We start from the raw sequence: 17,020 nt of genomic DNA, 5'->3' as shown, positions 1-17,020 counted from the left end.
CTGTAACATAGACTATGAACAAGTCTTAAAACACTGAGATGGAGAAAACCAGTTCGTATTAAAATTCCACAAGGAGATAGAATGTTCATACGCAGGAAGTTGCGGTCAAGGAGCAGAGCTGTAGTTGAGCGTCGATGCTGGCTGGGACCTGTGTTACCTGGTACGGAATATTCTGGCTGGTTAGTTCTGGTGTGTTGATCGTGAGTGGAAACATCCACTCTAACAGGGTCGAGATAAAAACCGCGCTTGCTTGTGTACTTGGAGAAATCATGTTGGCGACGATGCTGGTAGTACGTAGTTGAACGATGCTGTTGATGTCGTCGCTGGAACTGGCTGGTTGGTTGGTGTGTAGTGGAAATGATGTTGACAGTGGTGTGTGTGGTGGTAATGATGTCATGTTGACGCTGTTGGGGACGCTGGTAGTCGTAGTGTCGTGTTGCTGCTGGCGACGTCGGGGGGTGATGCTTGTAGTTCGTAGTCGATGGTGTTGCTGCTGTGTATAGGACGAATAATACATTTGTGGCAACACAGCCATATTGTTGTTGTTGTTCGACTGCAGCTTTTGAATTAACTGCTGTAAGTGCTGCTGCTGTTGCTGCAGTTGTTGGTGATGGTGATGATGTTGATAGGCTCTCTTTGTTGTACCTGCCATGGATTGGCGTTGCAGCCGCACTTGTCCTGAAGCACCCTTTCCAATTTTCTTCATTTTGGGGAAAGTCATAAGTCAAAAATCTTTGCTGCAGGTTTTCTTTAGTTATTAATATCTGTAGTAGTAGTAGTAGTAGTAGTAGTAGTAGTAGTAGTAGTAGTAGTAGTAGTATTTTTGTTGTTGTTGCTGCTGCTATTTGCAAGAATCAAAATGGTGTTCATTAAAATTCGAAGGTGAGAAAAATTGCTTTACTTTCGTTGTTGAGCTAATCGCCTGGTGAAAGTTAAAGTGACTGGCAGCAGGTTTGTGTAAACATACACAGGTAAAGCAAATAATAATAACAATAAACAGCAGAGCAGACTAGATTTGTTCCAGATGCTGGTGAGCTTAGCTTCACTCTGTAGGGACCGTGCATTTTACTGCTATTTTTAGCAAGTAGAGGATGCTGTGTAAGAATGAATTGACGTCTCGTGAAACATGTAGGAAACTGCTCAAAAAGTTGTTAGGATGAAATAACCGTGAAATTTTTTGTGTGAAAAACCACAAAAGTCTCAGCCGCAAATAAGTCTTTGGTTATAGGCTCTGGAAGTCATTGACAAAATGAAAAACTTTAACGTAGGAAAATTGGCATAACTACAGGGTTTTACCCCCCCCCCCCAGACTTTGGGAGGTCATAACTTTCAGAAAAATGAATATTTTTTAATGAAATTTTCTATGCATATAGTATTTACTATGTAGAATCCGAATATACAAAAAGTGTTTTGGAATGGGGGTGGGGGACAATTTTCGGAAATTCCAACAGAGTCCACTTAAATTCTTCTTAACTTCCAGGAAAATTAATATTTTTTCGTGAAAGTTTCTACAAATATACCTTGATGTATGTACATTTCGAGCATGTAGGAATTTTGAAGGAAACAACTGCAGGTTATTTTTGAGAAGCGTTCCCCACTCGGTGGTGTTTCGGAGCAAGTCGTCCATATTTGTTTCATTTTTCTCTATTATGTGCGTATGTGCATCCGTAGATTTCTAGACTTTCGTTAAAAATAACATGCACAGGATTTTTTGTTCTCAATAGAAGTAAATTCCAAAGTAAACGTTTCTAGTAGAGAAGTAGAAGAGAACAGGAGCAAAAATAGGAATATACACGCACGGTTAAATATAGAAACTATCATAGTGTCGCTTCCCGAAGAATTTTAAAATGTTAGCTTTCCGAAACTTTTTTTTCAATCTTGCAAAAACACGAAGATTAAGAATAAACAGAAAAAGTACACAAATATATTTTACATACCTGTCGTATACGTCGGTTTTGGGTTTTTTTTCACTTTAAAGGTGGATTAATTCCAACAAAATAACATAACCACCTTTAAAGTGAAAAAAACGAAACCGACGTATATATTTGTGTACTTTTTCTGTTTATTCTTAATCTATAGTCACCAGTAGGTCTAAAATCACCAGATATCTTTTTCACTAAATAAAGTGGTGAAGACCAGTTACTCTTTGAAGGACGAATTATTCCAAATTGGAGCATGTGGCTGAACTCTGCTTCAGCAGCTTTGAGTTTTTCAAGTGGTAAACATCTAGGACATGAGAAAACGGGAGATCCATTGGTGGTTATTTGATGAGTACTTGTATGTGCTGGAGCATTGACATTGAAAGTTAAATTCAGGAAAGGATTGAAGCAAGGCTTGATATTTATCTGGTTGATTTGCAATAAAAAATAGTGGGCTGACAGAAGTGGAATTGAAATGTCTTTCTAAAGCGTATAACTGTGTAATGCGATCGGTAAGTCTCTTTCTTTTGACATCCACTAATAGTGAAAAATGATGGAGAAAATCAGCTTCTAAAATTGGGTGAGGAAGGTCAGCAATGATAAAAACCCACTGGAAACTTCGTATGAGATTCAGATCCAGTGTGAATGAAATATTACTGAAAGTTTTAATAGGAGAGCTGTTGACTGTTTGAAGAGATATATCAGAAGCGAAAAATTTTTCTTTGACAAATTTAGATGGCCATATACTGCAGGATGCTTCGGAATCGACTAGAAATTCCTTCTGAGACTCTAAATCTAGTATGAAAAATGCGCGACTAGGAGAAAATATGCCAGGAACTGCGGTCACGCTCAGAGTTTGGCTTTTTTGTTTTCCTGAGTTTTAAATGTACAAGGTGAAATACATTTCTTAGCTGTAGAACCAAATTTATAATGATACCAGCAAAAAGGTTTTGATCTGCTGGGAGAACGAGAATTAGAACGACGATAGCAATGAGGTGAAGAACTTCTATTGATACGCAAGAGACGAATTTCTGCGACTAGCTTATCTATAGTCCTCTGCGTAGATTCACGAAATTCTTTGAATTCAGAAGAAACTGTTGCAACTGACAAAGGAGACTTGTTCTGTTCAGGAATAGATTTTGTATACTCCAAAATTTTATCTACTGATGCTGCAAGTTGGTCGACTGTGCTAACGTCAGTCAAATGGGTGAGCATACCTTGAACATACTGTGGTAATCTGGAGCAAAAGAGTTGTTTAAGCAACTTACTTTCAGCAGGGTTGTCCTCTGTGAGCTGACGCATTTTCCTGAGCATTTGCGATAGCGTTCTGTCTCCTAAATGCCCGTCGTTGAGAAGTTTTCGGAACTTCTTTTCGGAAGAGAGCGAAGTTCGTCATAAGATTTCATTTTTGATTGATGAGTACGTTGTATCTGCTGGTAGAGCTGTAATAATATCTTGCCTCCAGTTAATGATAGTGGTATAGACCTAAGTAAAATGTAGAGCTGCTGTTGGTCTGAATTGTGTTTGTTTGCCGAGACAAATGCTTCTAACTGGGTAAACCAAACAGCGATATCTCCTGTAAAAATTGGTATTACTGGATGATTCATAGCAGATATCATCATCGTATGAGTTGAAGATAATTCAGTTGAAGAAAATTGTGACATGGAAAGTATCAGAATATAACTGAATAATACTAAATTATTCTCTCGTCGGTTGGTTACCAATTTATGTGGTGACCACTTATTCTCCAGAATTCAGGATCCACGTCGGTTGGGCACCAATTTATGTAGTGAGAATATATGTTCAGTATCAAGTATTGAAATGGCTGTGTGTATATTATTAGAAGAATTCTTACAAAGAAGAAGAATAAATTTAAGAACTATATGTAAGGAACGACCGTGCGAACTCATAAACGGAGACATGGTGACGAATGGAAAAACAGAGGACTCCTTTTATTTAAACGTGTCACACGGTCGAACACAACAATATTATATATCAATGATGATATACATGATATGTTATACGACGATAACATAGATGACCAGTAATGAAAGACCACAACCGTATAAGATGAATAACAGAGATATTTATTATGGCGTTAAAGACGTATGTCTGTGAGAGAGTGTGAATGCGACATATAAGAACATAATCAAAGACAGGCCGTCATACAAAGAAAAGTATGTATGTGAGTGATACATGTGTGTGTATGTTAGTTATTACAGCAAATATAAAGAGTCAGTAACACGTGAACAATTATACCAGTTCTTTAGTACACTATAGGTAAAGTTCTGTATGTGAAGTGAGTTGGCTGAGTGTGGCAGAGCTGATCACTAGTTGTGATGTCGTGGCATCGATGCCGGGCCGTGATTCTTGTTATACAGATGTTCGTCGTTCGTCGTATGGCAGAGCTTATCACTAGTTGTGTTTTGGCTTCGATGCCAGGGCCTTGAGGACAGACGTTTATCGCAGGCTGAAATCTCTTGTCTGTTTATTATCGTGGTGAAGCTAAGTCACCTAACAGAATCGAAGACAGAGATGTGTGCCGCGGTGGTTTAGTTTGGTGTACATAGAAAGTCGTGTTGACGCTGGTGGTGTAGAGGCTGCTTGGTAGTAATCGTGTTGGTCATGACGATGATGCTGGATAGTAGTCGTAGACTCTTGTTGCTGATGTGGCGACGGCGGTGGTCATCGTTGGCTGGACGAAGCTGTTGAAGTGGTCGCTGGCTATTTGTTGCTGCTGCTGTCGTGTGGTACACGGAACAGATCTCAAAGAGAAACTGGACCGAGACAAATTTGGTGGGTATGAGTTGATCTATTTATAGCGTTAAGGGGGCTCACCAGACATCAGAAATATACACCATCACGTGACCTTATTAAGGGCTGTGATTGGTCAGTTTGCGTTCTGGCGGGAAAGGTTCGAAGAATTTGCCGCTTCAAATAATAATCAGTCACGTGATGACAAGGCTGGTGTTTTCCCCTACGTTCGCGTTTGTTTATATTTAAATGAGAAGAATGACGATAGCAGTTTTGTATCTAATGGCGGTAGGTAGTTTCACTACATATATATTTACTACATAAAAATATATTTTATTCATTGGTTGTCAATGAAACATAATCAAAATGTAGAATCTAGTTGAATGAAGTAATCTATGCAAGAAAGTTCAGAAACGTAGAAATAACAGTTAAATGATGGCTTTCAGTCATGTGGCATAGTGAAATAGACAGGCATAGTAATGACGTGAATGGCTCAGAGCCTTGTTGACTAAGAAGCAAAGAGCAGATCAAGCAAGCTGTTTTTATTAATGGAACGCTAGACATTCTAGAAACTTCCAAGAGAAACGCGAAGCTTCTTGAATAATTAAGAATTACTTCTCATGACGAAGATGTTTTGAGAAACTTATTAAAGGGAGAATACTCTATAAAACTTTCTGCAAAATAGATCATTCAACTATTTTAGCTACTGACCACAGATTACTATATCTCTAAGTACAATAATAACTATATAACAATATATCATAACAAGCAGAAGGACCCAGTTTCACTCAGGTTATAAGCTCATAGCCTTAACACAGTACTCTTTGCTTGTAGTGTAACTTGATACCTTCCTTCTAAGCAGGATTAGGTAAATATTTCGTAAAAGACCCGCTCATACCTCAGTGTGAAATAATTATTTTCCACAAGTTTTTTTTAGTGCATTCAACATATCTGACCTCCAAACCCGCCGCTAGCCACTTTTTCTGGAAAAGAAAGGGGGGGCCTCGGAGTTACCCACCAATGGGGTTTTGTTTCATGAGTTGTTCTTCTTCTTTTCCAGGTTATTTGCAAAATAACCTGGAAAAGTATAATTATCAATGAATGTGACACCGAAATCACATGTAAACGGCTCCTTTCCCCAGAAAAGGAGAGATTTGGTTACTGTTTCTAGCACGCCCTACTACCACGTAACAGCTATTTGCAATAAAGGACCCACAGATATCACTGTGAAATAATTTTTTGACCCCTCCCCCCACTTTCTTTTCCAGAAAAAAGAGGCTTGTGGCAGGTTTGGACGTCAAATACATTGAATGCACTCAAAAAAACTCGTAGAAAATAATTATTTCACACCGAGGTATGAATGGGTCCTTTATGAAATATTTACCTAATCATGCCTAGAAGGAAGGTGTCAAATTACAATACAAGCAAAGAGAACTATGTTAAGGCTATAAGTTTATAACCTGATTGAAACCGGGTCCTTCTGCATGTTATGACATATTTTTATACAGTTATTATTGTACTAAGAGACTTCCATAGTGGCTTTCTCTCCGTAACCTACAAAGCCTTTCGGGTTTGTTTACAAATATTGTATGTAGTATTAGACAGTTGAAGTATATATTCATAAAATTTGGCTGAAATTGATGGGTGAGTGTTTGGCCCAATCAGCTTGCAGTGAGTTTAGGGGTCAGATACAGTGAATGCACTTATTTCACACTGAGGTACAAACAGGTCCTTTATGAAATATATACCCATGGTTATTTACTTATACACAAATACACTGGCATAGAAGATTGTAAACAATGAAAGTAGCTGTAATAATTTCTTGTGGTAAATTTTGTGAAGTACACCCACAAACATTTCAATAAGAGAAAAAAACCTTGGATTTTTTTGTGTAGAATCAAATACCCCTTATTTTTGTTCAGAAAAAAATGAAGGGAAATCGGACCCTATCCCCTATCCCAGAATCATTGGAAATTTTTTTTTGTTCATTGAATGAATTACAGTGACCTCCTAATATGCTGCAAAACACTTCTTTTGTCCAAAAAATGGGGTTGGTGGAACCCTTGGAACTCTTTGAAGGTAAGCTGTGTTGAATGCAATCGAAAAAACCTATGGAAAAAAATTATTTCACACCAAGGTTACAAATGGGTCTTTAATGAAATGTTTACTGAATTTTTAAAGTCATTTTCACTTTAAAGTATTTTTTTAATATGCCAGAAAATATTTTGTAATGATATTCACTTTAAAATAATTTAAAATACATTAAAGTATTGTCTGTTTAAAGAAAGCTAAAATATAAATATTTACCGTACAAACAGCTTACATTTTTGAAATCACATTCACTTAAAAATATTTCTAAATGATTAAAATATTGTGTTTAACAAAAGCAAACATAGAAACATATACTTTAAAAAACAAATCATATTTTTTTGTTGTCAAGTCACGGTGTCTAATCGAAAGGTAAGAATTTCTTCCCTGTCAGGGTTAAGTTATTTTCGGAATATTTTCCCATTATGCACTGTTCTGTGTATTTATACCCCCAAAACCCCTAATATCTCAACAACCACTTGTCCGATTTATGCGAAACTTGTTTTACTCAGTTCATATTCACATTTCAGGGGGGACTTAATTCATAGTATTTTCCCATTATGCACCAGTTTGACTAGGTAACATTGCAAGCAAGCAAGCACAATTCAAGCTCACTTTTAATGTATTATAGATTTTGCAGAAATACATTTTCGAGAGTGTGGATTACATTAGAGTGAAAATTCAAAAATTCAAACAAGTTTGAAAAGAATAAGTGACAGACAGACAGAGAGACAAGGAATTTTATATATAGAGATAATATATATTGTTTGGATTAAAGTGACATTTTATATATATACATACATACATACATACATTATATATATATATATATATATATATATATATATACACACACACACATATATATATATACATTTATATATGTGTGTGTGCGTGTGTTCACATATATATATCTCTCTTTCTCTCTCTCTCTCTCTCTTTCTCTCTCTCTTTCTCTCTCTCTCTCTCTCTCTCTCTCTCTATATATATATATATATATATATATATATATATATATATATATATATATATATATGTGAATACCCGTCAGAGTGTAAGTATCTTGTAATGTCAATGTGAATACCCGTCAGAGTGTAAGTATCTTGAGAGAAAAGCTGAACATTAGAAGCATCAGTTGTGGTGTGCAAGAGAGACGATTGCGCTGGTATGGACATGTGGTGAGAATGGATGAGGATAGCTGCGTGAAAAAGTGCCACACCCTAACAGTTGAGGGAACCCGTGGAAGAGGTAGGCCCAGGAAGACCTGGGCTGAGGTGGTGAGGCAAGACCTTCGTACATTGGGCCTCACCGAGGCGATGACTACTGACCGAGACCTTTGGAAATGAGAAGACCCTGCAAGCCAAGTAAGATCGTTGCCAGTGCCCCTGGACTGGTTCTTGTGCGGGTGGCACATGAGATGCACCATTTTGAGCGTGGCCGTTGCCAGTACCGCCTGACTGGCTCCCGTAGGATTTTCGAGCGAGATCGTTGCCAGTGCCCCTGGACTGGCTTGTGCGGGTGGCACATAAAAGACACCATTTCGAGCGTGGCCGTTTTCGTGCGGGTGACACGTAAAAGCACCCACTACACTCTCTGAGTGGTTGGCGTTAGGAAGGGCATCCAGCTGTAGAAACTCTGCCAAATTAGACTGGAACCTGGTGTTGCCATCCGGTTTCACCAGTCCTCAGTCAAATCGTCCAACCCATGCTAGTATGGAAAGCGGACGTTAAACGATGATGATGATGATGATGATATATATATACACACACACACATACATAACAATATATTTATATATATACATACATATCCATATATATATGCAGTAAAACCTTGCAGTATGAGTGCATCATTGTACAGGCAATTTGCTATATGAGCCAAGGCTTGTGCGAATTTTTGTCTTGAAGTACAAGTGGAAATCTGTAGTACAAGTGAATTTCAGACAATTGCCGGCTAGTCGGTGCTGAACTCACACATACTCTCCCAACAAGCACAGCATCCGCTTGCTCAATTCACATGTTTATCTCCTGGCAGCACCCCTATTGTGTTTTTCCCAATGTTATTGTTAGTTTTGTGCATTTTTTGCTATTATTTTATAATAATTAGCTGTGTTAGCCATGGGACCTAAGAAGGTTAGTGGAAAGGACCTATGCTAAGAAGAAAAAGCTGATTACAATATAACTGAAGAAGGGAATCATTGATAAACATGAGAAAGGAGTATGTGTAGAGGACATAGCATGTCGATAATCTGTACCATCCTGAAGAAAATGGATGAGATCAATGCTGTTGCAACAGCAAAAGTTGTTACCAGGCTCTGTAAGCAATGTCCACGAAGGGATGGAAAAATTGCTTCTCCTGTGGATAAACAAAGGATATGATTACAAAGACCATCATCTGCAAGAAAGCATGGGTGGTGTATGAGGATCTCCTGAAGCAAAACCCTGGAACATCAATGGAGGAGACATCAGCAGATGCATTTAAGTCCAATCACAGCTAGTTTGATAATTTCAAGAAGAGGACTAATGAAACAGTCCTCTTCAAGAAGAGTTCTGACATGAAGGCAGCTGAGGATTTTGTGCATGAATACCATCAACTCATTGCAGCCAAGGGGTACATCACACAACAGGTATTCAACTCTGAAGAAACTGGCCTTTTTTGGAAAAATATGCTCAGAAGAATCTACATAACTGCAGAGGAGAAGAAAATGCCAATCCACAAGCCTATGAAAAACAGGCTAACTCTCACCCTTTGTGCCAATGTGAGTGGAGCCTTGAAAATCAAGCCACTCCTTGTCTATGATTCTGAAAACCCACAAGCATTCAAGTCACACAAAATCCTGAAGAAGAAGCTGCAGGTAATGTGGAGGGCAAACATTAAAGCCTAGGTCACTAGGCAATTCTTCACTGAGTAGGTCAACCTTGTCTTCAGACCAGCAGTGAAAAAGTACCTTCTGGAGAATGATCTTCCTCCCAAGGTGCTCCTCATCCTCGACAATGCTCCTGTTCACCCTCCTAACCTCGAAGATGATATCCTGGACAAATTTAAATTCATAAATGTTCTGTATCTTTCATGCAACACTACCCTATTTTGCAGCTTATGAACCAACATGTGATTTCTAATTTTAAGAAATTGTATATCAAATACCTGTTTCATCAGTGCTTTGAAATCACTGAAAATACAAATCTAACCCTCTGTGAATTTTGGAAGGAGCAGTACAACATTGTTAACTCCCTGAAAATCATCGATATGGCCTGGCAGGGTGTAACATGGAGAATGCTGAATTCTGCATGGAGGAAACTGTAGCCTGACTGTGTATCCAAAAGAGACTTTGAGGAGTTTGAGTCTGAGACAGCTGTAGTTGAGGATATAGTGTCTCTTAGCAAGTCAATGGGCCTCAAGGTTGATGATGGAGACATTAATGATCTCATTGAGGAACACTCAGAGGAGCTAACATCAGATGAACTCCTGCAACTTAAAGAGCAGCAGCATTTGGATGCTGTGGGGGAGATCGGTGTAGCAGAGAAGACTATCTCTACAAGTGACATAAAGGCAGTGTTGGCAAAGTGGCAGTATGTTTTTGAATTTGTAGAAAAAAATCATCCTGAAAAAGTATCTACAGGTCGTGCAGCTGCTTTATTTAATGACACTGCTCTGGCATATTCTTGTAACATTTTGAAAGGCAGGAAAAAGCAGACTTCTCTTGATATGTTTCTAGTGAAACAACCTAAAAGTGTGAAAAGTGAAGAAAGTGTGTCCAAAAAGCCTAAATTGTTCTTCCTGAAGTCTTAATGGAAGGAGATTCTCCTCCCAAACAGTAATCCTCCTCCTCACTCCATCATCTTCCTTGCGCACAAATTGTCCCATCGTTAACATAATTCAATTAATAAAACCAGTTTACATATTTCTTTTGCATTCTCTTTTATTATGATTTTATAATTGTCATTTTCCTTGTAACTGCACCTTTTCCATTTTAAAATCCATAAAAAATTATTTTTGAGTGATTTTGTGGGGCTGGAATGGATTAATTATATTTTAATTAATTTCAATGGGGAAAACTGATTTGTAAAATGAGTAAATCATAAAACAACCTCAGTCATGGAATGAATTAAACTTGTACTGCGAGGTATCACTTTACACACACACACACACACACACACACACACACACACACACACACATATATACAGGGGTTGGACAAAATAATGGAAACACCTTGCATCATAGCATCATAATTTTGAAATATCTATAAAACTGTCAAAAGCTTGTTTTATTTTTATGTTTTTTGATTTATTATTAGTGTCACTTAATATGTTTTGCAAAAATTACTGTTTCTTTTCAGTTATCAGAAAAAGGTAATTAAAATTCATTAAAATGACAGAGCTATCAGACTTTCAAAGAGGTCAAATTGTTGGTGCTTATATGGCAGGTGCTAGCATAATGAAAACAGCCAAAATGTTTGGTGTATCAAGAAGTACTGTCTCGAAAGTAATGACAGCTTTGAGAAAAAGGGAAAAACCTCCTCATCGGAACAAAACTCCAGAAAATAACCAAAACTTTCAGATAGGGACCGTCAGACTCTTATGCAAATTGTTAGAAAGGATCACAAAAGTACAGCTCCCAGAATTACTGCAGAGCTTAATGACCACCTCAAGAACCCAGTTTCCACAAAAAATGTTTGCTGGGAGCTGCACAAAGCCAGATTTCACAGGAGGGCTGCAATCAGAAAACCACTACTTTCAAAGCAAACATTGCAAAGCATTTAGAGTGAAGTAAAAACCTACAGAATTGGTCTCTAGAGCAGTGGAAGAATGTTATTTTCTTAGACGAGTCATCCTTTACCTTATTTCTGACCACCGGCCGAGTATACGTGTGGAGACAGCCAAAAGAAGCATTTGACTCAGACTGCCTTCTTCCAACTATTAAACATGGAGGAGGATCTGTGATGATCTGGTGGGGCTATATCTTGGAAATCTGCCAGTCCAATGGTTTCCCTTCATAACAGAATTAATAGTCAAGACTATTTAAGCATTTTATGTGATCAAATTCATCCTATGGTTGTGGAACTCTTTCCAGAGGGAAACACAATCTTTCAGGATGATAATGCACCAATTCACACAGCTGAAGTTGTTACTGAATGACACAAGGAACATTCTACTGAAGTTGAACATCTTATCTGGCTACCACAGTCCCTAGATCTCAATATTATTGAACATTTATGGTGCATTTTAGAAAAACAAATAAGAAGTCGATATCTTCCATCATCATAGCTACAAGAACTAGAGACTGTTTAAGTTGAAGAATGGCCAAAAATTCTTTTGGAAACAATTCAAACTTTGTACAAGTCCATAGCTCATAGAATTCAAGCTGTAATTACTGCCAAAGGTGGTCCTACCCCATATTAAAATAAATTTGTTTGAAATTTTAAGGTGTTTCCATTATTTTGTCCACTGTATATCAGTCTGAGAGTGCCACAGAATACAACATAGAGTGGAGGATATTAGAGAAATGCAAAGCTTACTTCAATAGCAGTAGGAAGTGCAGATTATGCCTAGCCAAGAAAAGAGCCATGTTAAACAACTCTCAGCACCCAAGGATCTATCTGAACAGCAGAGGTGAAATTTTTAATCTTTGTTACCTGAAAGGAAGTGCATTCTATCACATCTATGAGCCTCATTGTAACTATAATCGCCAGTTCCCCAAATTCAGCTCCCCATGACGAATAGCTGGGAATTCTGTAAAGAGTTTGACCAGAATGTATGCAAATGAGCATCCAATCATGGGGGACATCCATCCAATAGCTCCTCTATCCACCAACTCCCAATATAAGCCCCAACACATATAGTACCCCTACACACATTCCATGCCTACACAAATACTCTAAAGTATTGAACCAAAATATAAACAAAACACACACAAATGAACAAACACATAGGTACTTGTGCAGACTTTGCTCCCCAGCCCCCAAAACACTAAACATATAGTACCACTGCATATATTCTAACACTACAAGAACACCAACCCCAAAACATAAACATATTTCCAGAAAACTCCTGTCACCTTGCAACATCCCCAGAGGTGGTTTTTTGATGCCAAGGGACATAACTCTTAACTCATGCTCAGTTTGTTTTGTCGTCTTTTTCCCAGCAACCACAACCTGGATGTGTCATTTCACCTCCGGCCATAGAAAGCAGTCACTATAGTTACTCCCATAACTGTGGTCTCCGAAGAGCACAGGATTACATAATCAGGCTTTTATCTAATACCTCATTAAACCCCTAGTTCGAAACCAGCTGGTAAGATTGGCTGTAATGCATATTTAGTGACCAGCTACAACAGCTAGGTGGATTGAAAACCAAATCCATATTTTTATTAATTTCCAAACAAATGTCCTGTCTTTTGTGTTCTCCTCTCTGCACTTTGAGATTTATGTGAATGAGTTGACCTCTGAGACCTCCTCTAGTCATAGAAGGGTCAGAAAGATAATTCTGGAGAAATCTGTTGTTTTAGGTCGAACTATTTCAGTCACCCAACTTAACAAATACCCAGTGAAATGTTAAATCCATCTCTTTGGTACAGATGATACCAAACCAGGAGCATCAGCCAATTTCTAGTCAGAGTGATGTGAGAGAATAGATTTATCACTCTCTTCATTTTTAAAGATACTTTCATGCTCTCTCTCTCTCTCTCTCTCTCTCTCTCTCTCTCTCTCTCACAGCATAGGGATGAAGCAAGTTCCCATACAAAATGAACCATGGATCCACAGAAAATATATTACTGTATTTACAATGTGTACACACAACATTATTTATTTTATATTGTAATGACTAATTGAGTTTAAATAAATGACCATCTTCATAATTAATTGTTCGTCATTCATTCACATCTCTGCATCATCATCTTCATCATCGTCATTCAATTTTCATTGTCATATTTTCATGACTTCCAAACCTCAAAGTATATCTTTGCTTTTTAATGACCCCTGACTAAAGAACAGCCTTCATTACCTATATTAGGTCGTCAAGTATGAAATTTATAGTAAGCTATATGGTAAACTTTGACAGCTACTCATTTTGCACCATTATTATATTTTCACAATCTTTATTTTTTATTTGAAAGCTGACACATTTATTTCTTTATTCTAACTCATTTTGTGCTTTATAAAGTATTTATAAATCGTTCCTGATGTACCCTTATTAGACAGGTGGTCATGCTAGGTATCTTGAGCTTCATATATTTGTACCCCAGTGTCACTTTGGTGGCGTACACTGTTCTCTCACTCAATAATAATAATAATAATAATAATAATAATGATAATAAATAATCATTCCTTTTATTAACCACAGGAGTTCAAGACATTGAGGACAACATTAAGAGGAGGAATGCAACACACAAAAAGTGGGATTTACATCGATCAAAAGGAAATCAACAATGGTAGTGATGTAACAAAAGATATAGAAATAAAATTCCAGCAAAAATTTCACCAAGAATAATTCTCCAAAGTGGAACAATCTATTTAGAGTAAAATCCACCTAAAATCCCTTTGAAGGTTGAGATCTAAGTTTAATGAGACCCGACGGTCAGTTTTTATCAGGAATAGATTCACCACATGCAGGTTAATGGCAGATTGCTTCAGATTGTTTGAAGTAAGATACAAGGGTCAAATAGAACAGCTGGATCCAGTGTCAACCATGAACGATTCACTAGACACATCATCCTTAACAAAGAATGCACGATGAGATGAAAAATTGTGGGAAGAAATTGATGTGCCCAAATCTTCTGCAACTAGTTTCCCAACAGCTTGAATGAACAGGGCTGTATGCATCAATGGGCTTTGTCCTTAAATCTAGCATGGTACCAGCAGACATTGGAAATCATAGGAGCAGAACTAGATGACTGTGACTTAGAACGGCTTCTGCTGTGAGGACAATGAGAGCTCACGTGTTCTCGCCACAGTGTGTCCATGCAACATGTTAATGCATTGACTCTCTCCAAAGTGTCATGTGACAAGGTAGGAGACTGTTGTAGTAGAGGAAGCTACTACGGGGTCCAAACAGGTATGGTGAGGTGTCTGCCATGGTGGCTATCTGATCAAGCGAATTGAAGTCGACCATTGTGGCCAGTATCAATTGGACATTTGGCAGTAGACGAGAGAAAAACAATTTCCTTAGCAGAGGATTGTCCTCAAGTGGAATGTCGTTGAGTTCTCACAATCGATGGTGTCCTATCTCCCAGGGGTCCATCCTGCATCAGAATTTACTCTGCGGATTGTGTGTTCTGACGGAGAATCTTGGATTTGATGGACATGTAAGCTGCGTCCGGATGTGGGTCAGTAATGAGATCTTTCACTGAGCATGCAAGAGGTGAAGGTATTTCACAGTACAAAAGGTTCAGTTGCAGTTGGTGAGGCACAGCATGGGCAGAAAAATATGCATCCAATTGAGCGAACCAAAGTGTGACATCACCAGAGTATGCGGGCAAGCTGGGAAGACTCATCTTTTACAGGAAAGAAAGGAAAAAGGAAAAAATATGGGAATGTACAAAACTAGAGAAAAGTACCAAAGAACCGACAAAAGTGTTGGAATAATAAACATGTGTGCAGAAAAAAGTTTTCTTAGCAAAAGCTTTAATTTTTTTGTACTATGTGCAGAAAGGAAAAAAAAATTTTTCTTTTTCTTTTTTTTTTTGTTAGTCACCAAAGCTGTGTTACAATCCACTGAAAAAAATATTTGTTCCGTTTTTTTTTTCAAGATGGTATCAGAAATTGGTGGGCGAATTGGTGGTTTTCTGTTTCTAACAACATGTGAGGTGTCAGAACATGACGGTAGACAGGAACGATGGTTGTAGGCTTCAACAGGAAAAATGGCGAAAATGAAATGGTGGGAAATGATCTAGTCATTACAAGTTTACCAGCTCATTTCTAGCAGTTTTCGTCATTTCTCAAAATGGTGTCATTTGTTTACTTCATCTATGGAGCTCAAGGGAAAACGAGCAGGAGACGAATTTGCGGTTCTTCTCTTCTGTTCATTTGTGTGTATAAGTTTGTACTGCTTTTCTGTTTTGAGGTAGAGCGAACACATGAACATAGAAAGACACAGGGTACAGCACAGAGAAGCGACTGGCTAGTGGGAATATCTACAACATTCAACAACTGGAAGATAAGGTGTGAAGTCATCCACATGTGAAGCTCATTCTTTTCGGAATTGTAACGATGGCGAAACTTTTGTATTCAAACTCGGGCTGTGAAGTTGATGGCCAGCTTGCTTGAAATATGTCCTCTCGTTGCTGCACTTAGAAACTAAGTTTTTTGTTTGTGTGAGCCATTTTAACAACGATAGAAGCTTTCAGCTGTTGAAAATCCTTTTAGACTGGGGTCACCATTTTATAATGGAAGGAAGGTTTTTATGATACTTTTGGGGTATCTTCTTCTTCCATTATAATTATAGGATTTGCAGAAACATTTGTCCCTATCCAGTTGGTGAAATCTAGTTTATGCTTCAATCTGGCCTGCAAAGATACATATATTGGTATTTTTCAACATAATACATCTAATAAGCTGACCTGCCAACTTTTTATTCCAGATTGAAGGTGACAAGTGGAACAGCACTGTGAACATACCCTACTAAACACTGCTTGTCACAGTTGACTAGTTTGCAAAATGCAGTTGGGACGTGAAGACAATTTGGAAGTTTGCTATGCAATAAGCTTTTGAGTTAAACTGGACAAAAAATGCTACAGGAAACTTATGAAATGCTCCAGACTGCTTATGGATTAACTTGTATGAGCCAAGCATCTGTTTTCCACTACACTAGGACAAGAGGTTCAAGGAAGGTAGAGAGGAGGTATGAGACAATGAAAGGTATGGGAGAAAATTTACAATTTTCTGGATGAAGACTGTCATGTGTCTATAAAAACAATAAGCATAGAGTTTGGAGGTGGTGTGGTAACTGTACATAGAATTATTCATGAAGACCTGAACAGACACAAAATTTGTGAAAAGTTTGTTCCCGGGGTATTCAGTGACAAACAGAAAAAACACAGTAACAGCAGTGAGATGGTTGAGCCTTCAATCCAAGACAACTTGAGTCTCTTGTGACCTTTGACAAAAGCTAGATCTACTGATATGATCAAGACACCAAGAAACAGAGTGCCCAATGGAAGTACCCTAGCTCTTCCAGACACAAGAAGGCTAGGTAAAGCAAGTCCACAATGATTCCCTTTTTTGGTGGTAAAGCCATCATCTATATCTACTGGATGCCCTCA

The 17,020-nt window shown here is 38.0% G+C and overlaps 1 protein-coding gene across 1 annotated transcript; it reads right to left on the bottom strand.

The window, feature by feature from the left end:
* Window positions 1-2,768: 2,768 nt before the first annotated feature.
* Window positions 2,769-3,221, bottom strand: LOC106875326 (uncharacterized). Its single transcript, XM_014923415.1, has one exon. It carries the CDS (start codon window positions 3,219-3,221, stop codon window positions 2,769-2,771), a length of 453 nt encoding a protein of 150 aa, XP_014778901.1.
* Window positions 3,222-17,020: the final 13,799 nt, after the last annotated feature.

The sequence above is a fragment of the Octopus bimaculoides genome, chromosome 11, assembly GCF_046866305.1.
Source record: "Octopus bimaculoides isolate indiv1 chromosome 11, ASM4686630v1, whole genome shotgun sequence".
Classification (NCBI taxonomy): domain Eukaryota; kingdom Metazoa; phylum Mollusca; class Cephalopoda; order Octopoda; family Octopodidae; genus Octopus; species Octopus bimaculoides.
The sequence above is the reverse complement of the archived record's forward strand: the minus strand, read 5'-3'. Positions and strand labels throughout refer to the sequence as shown.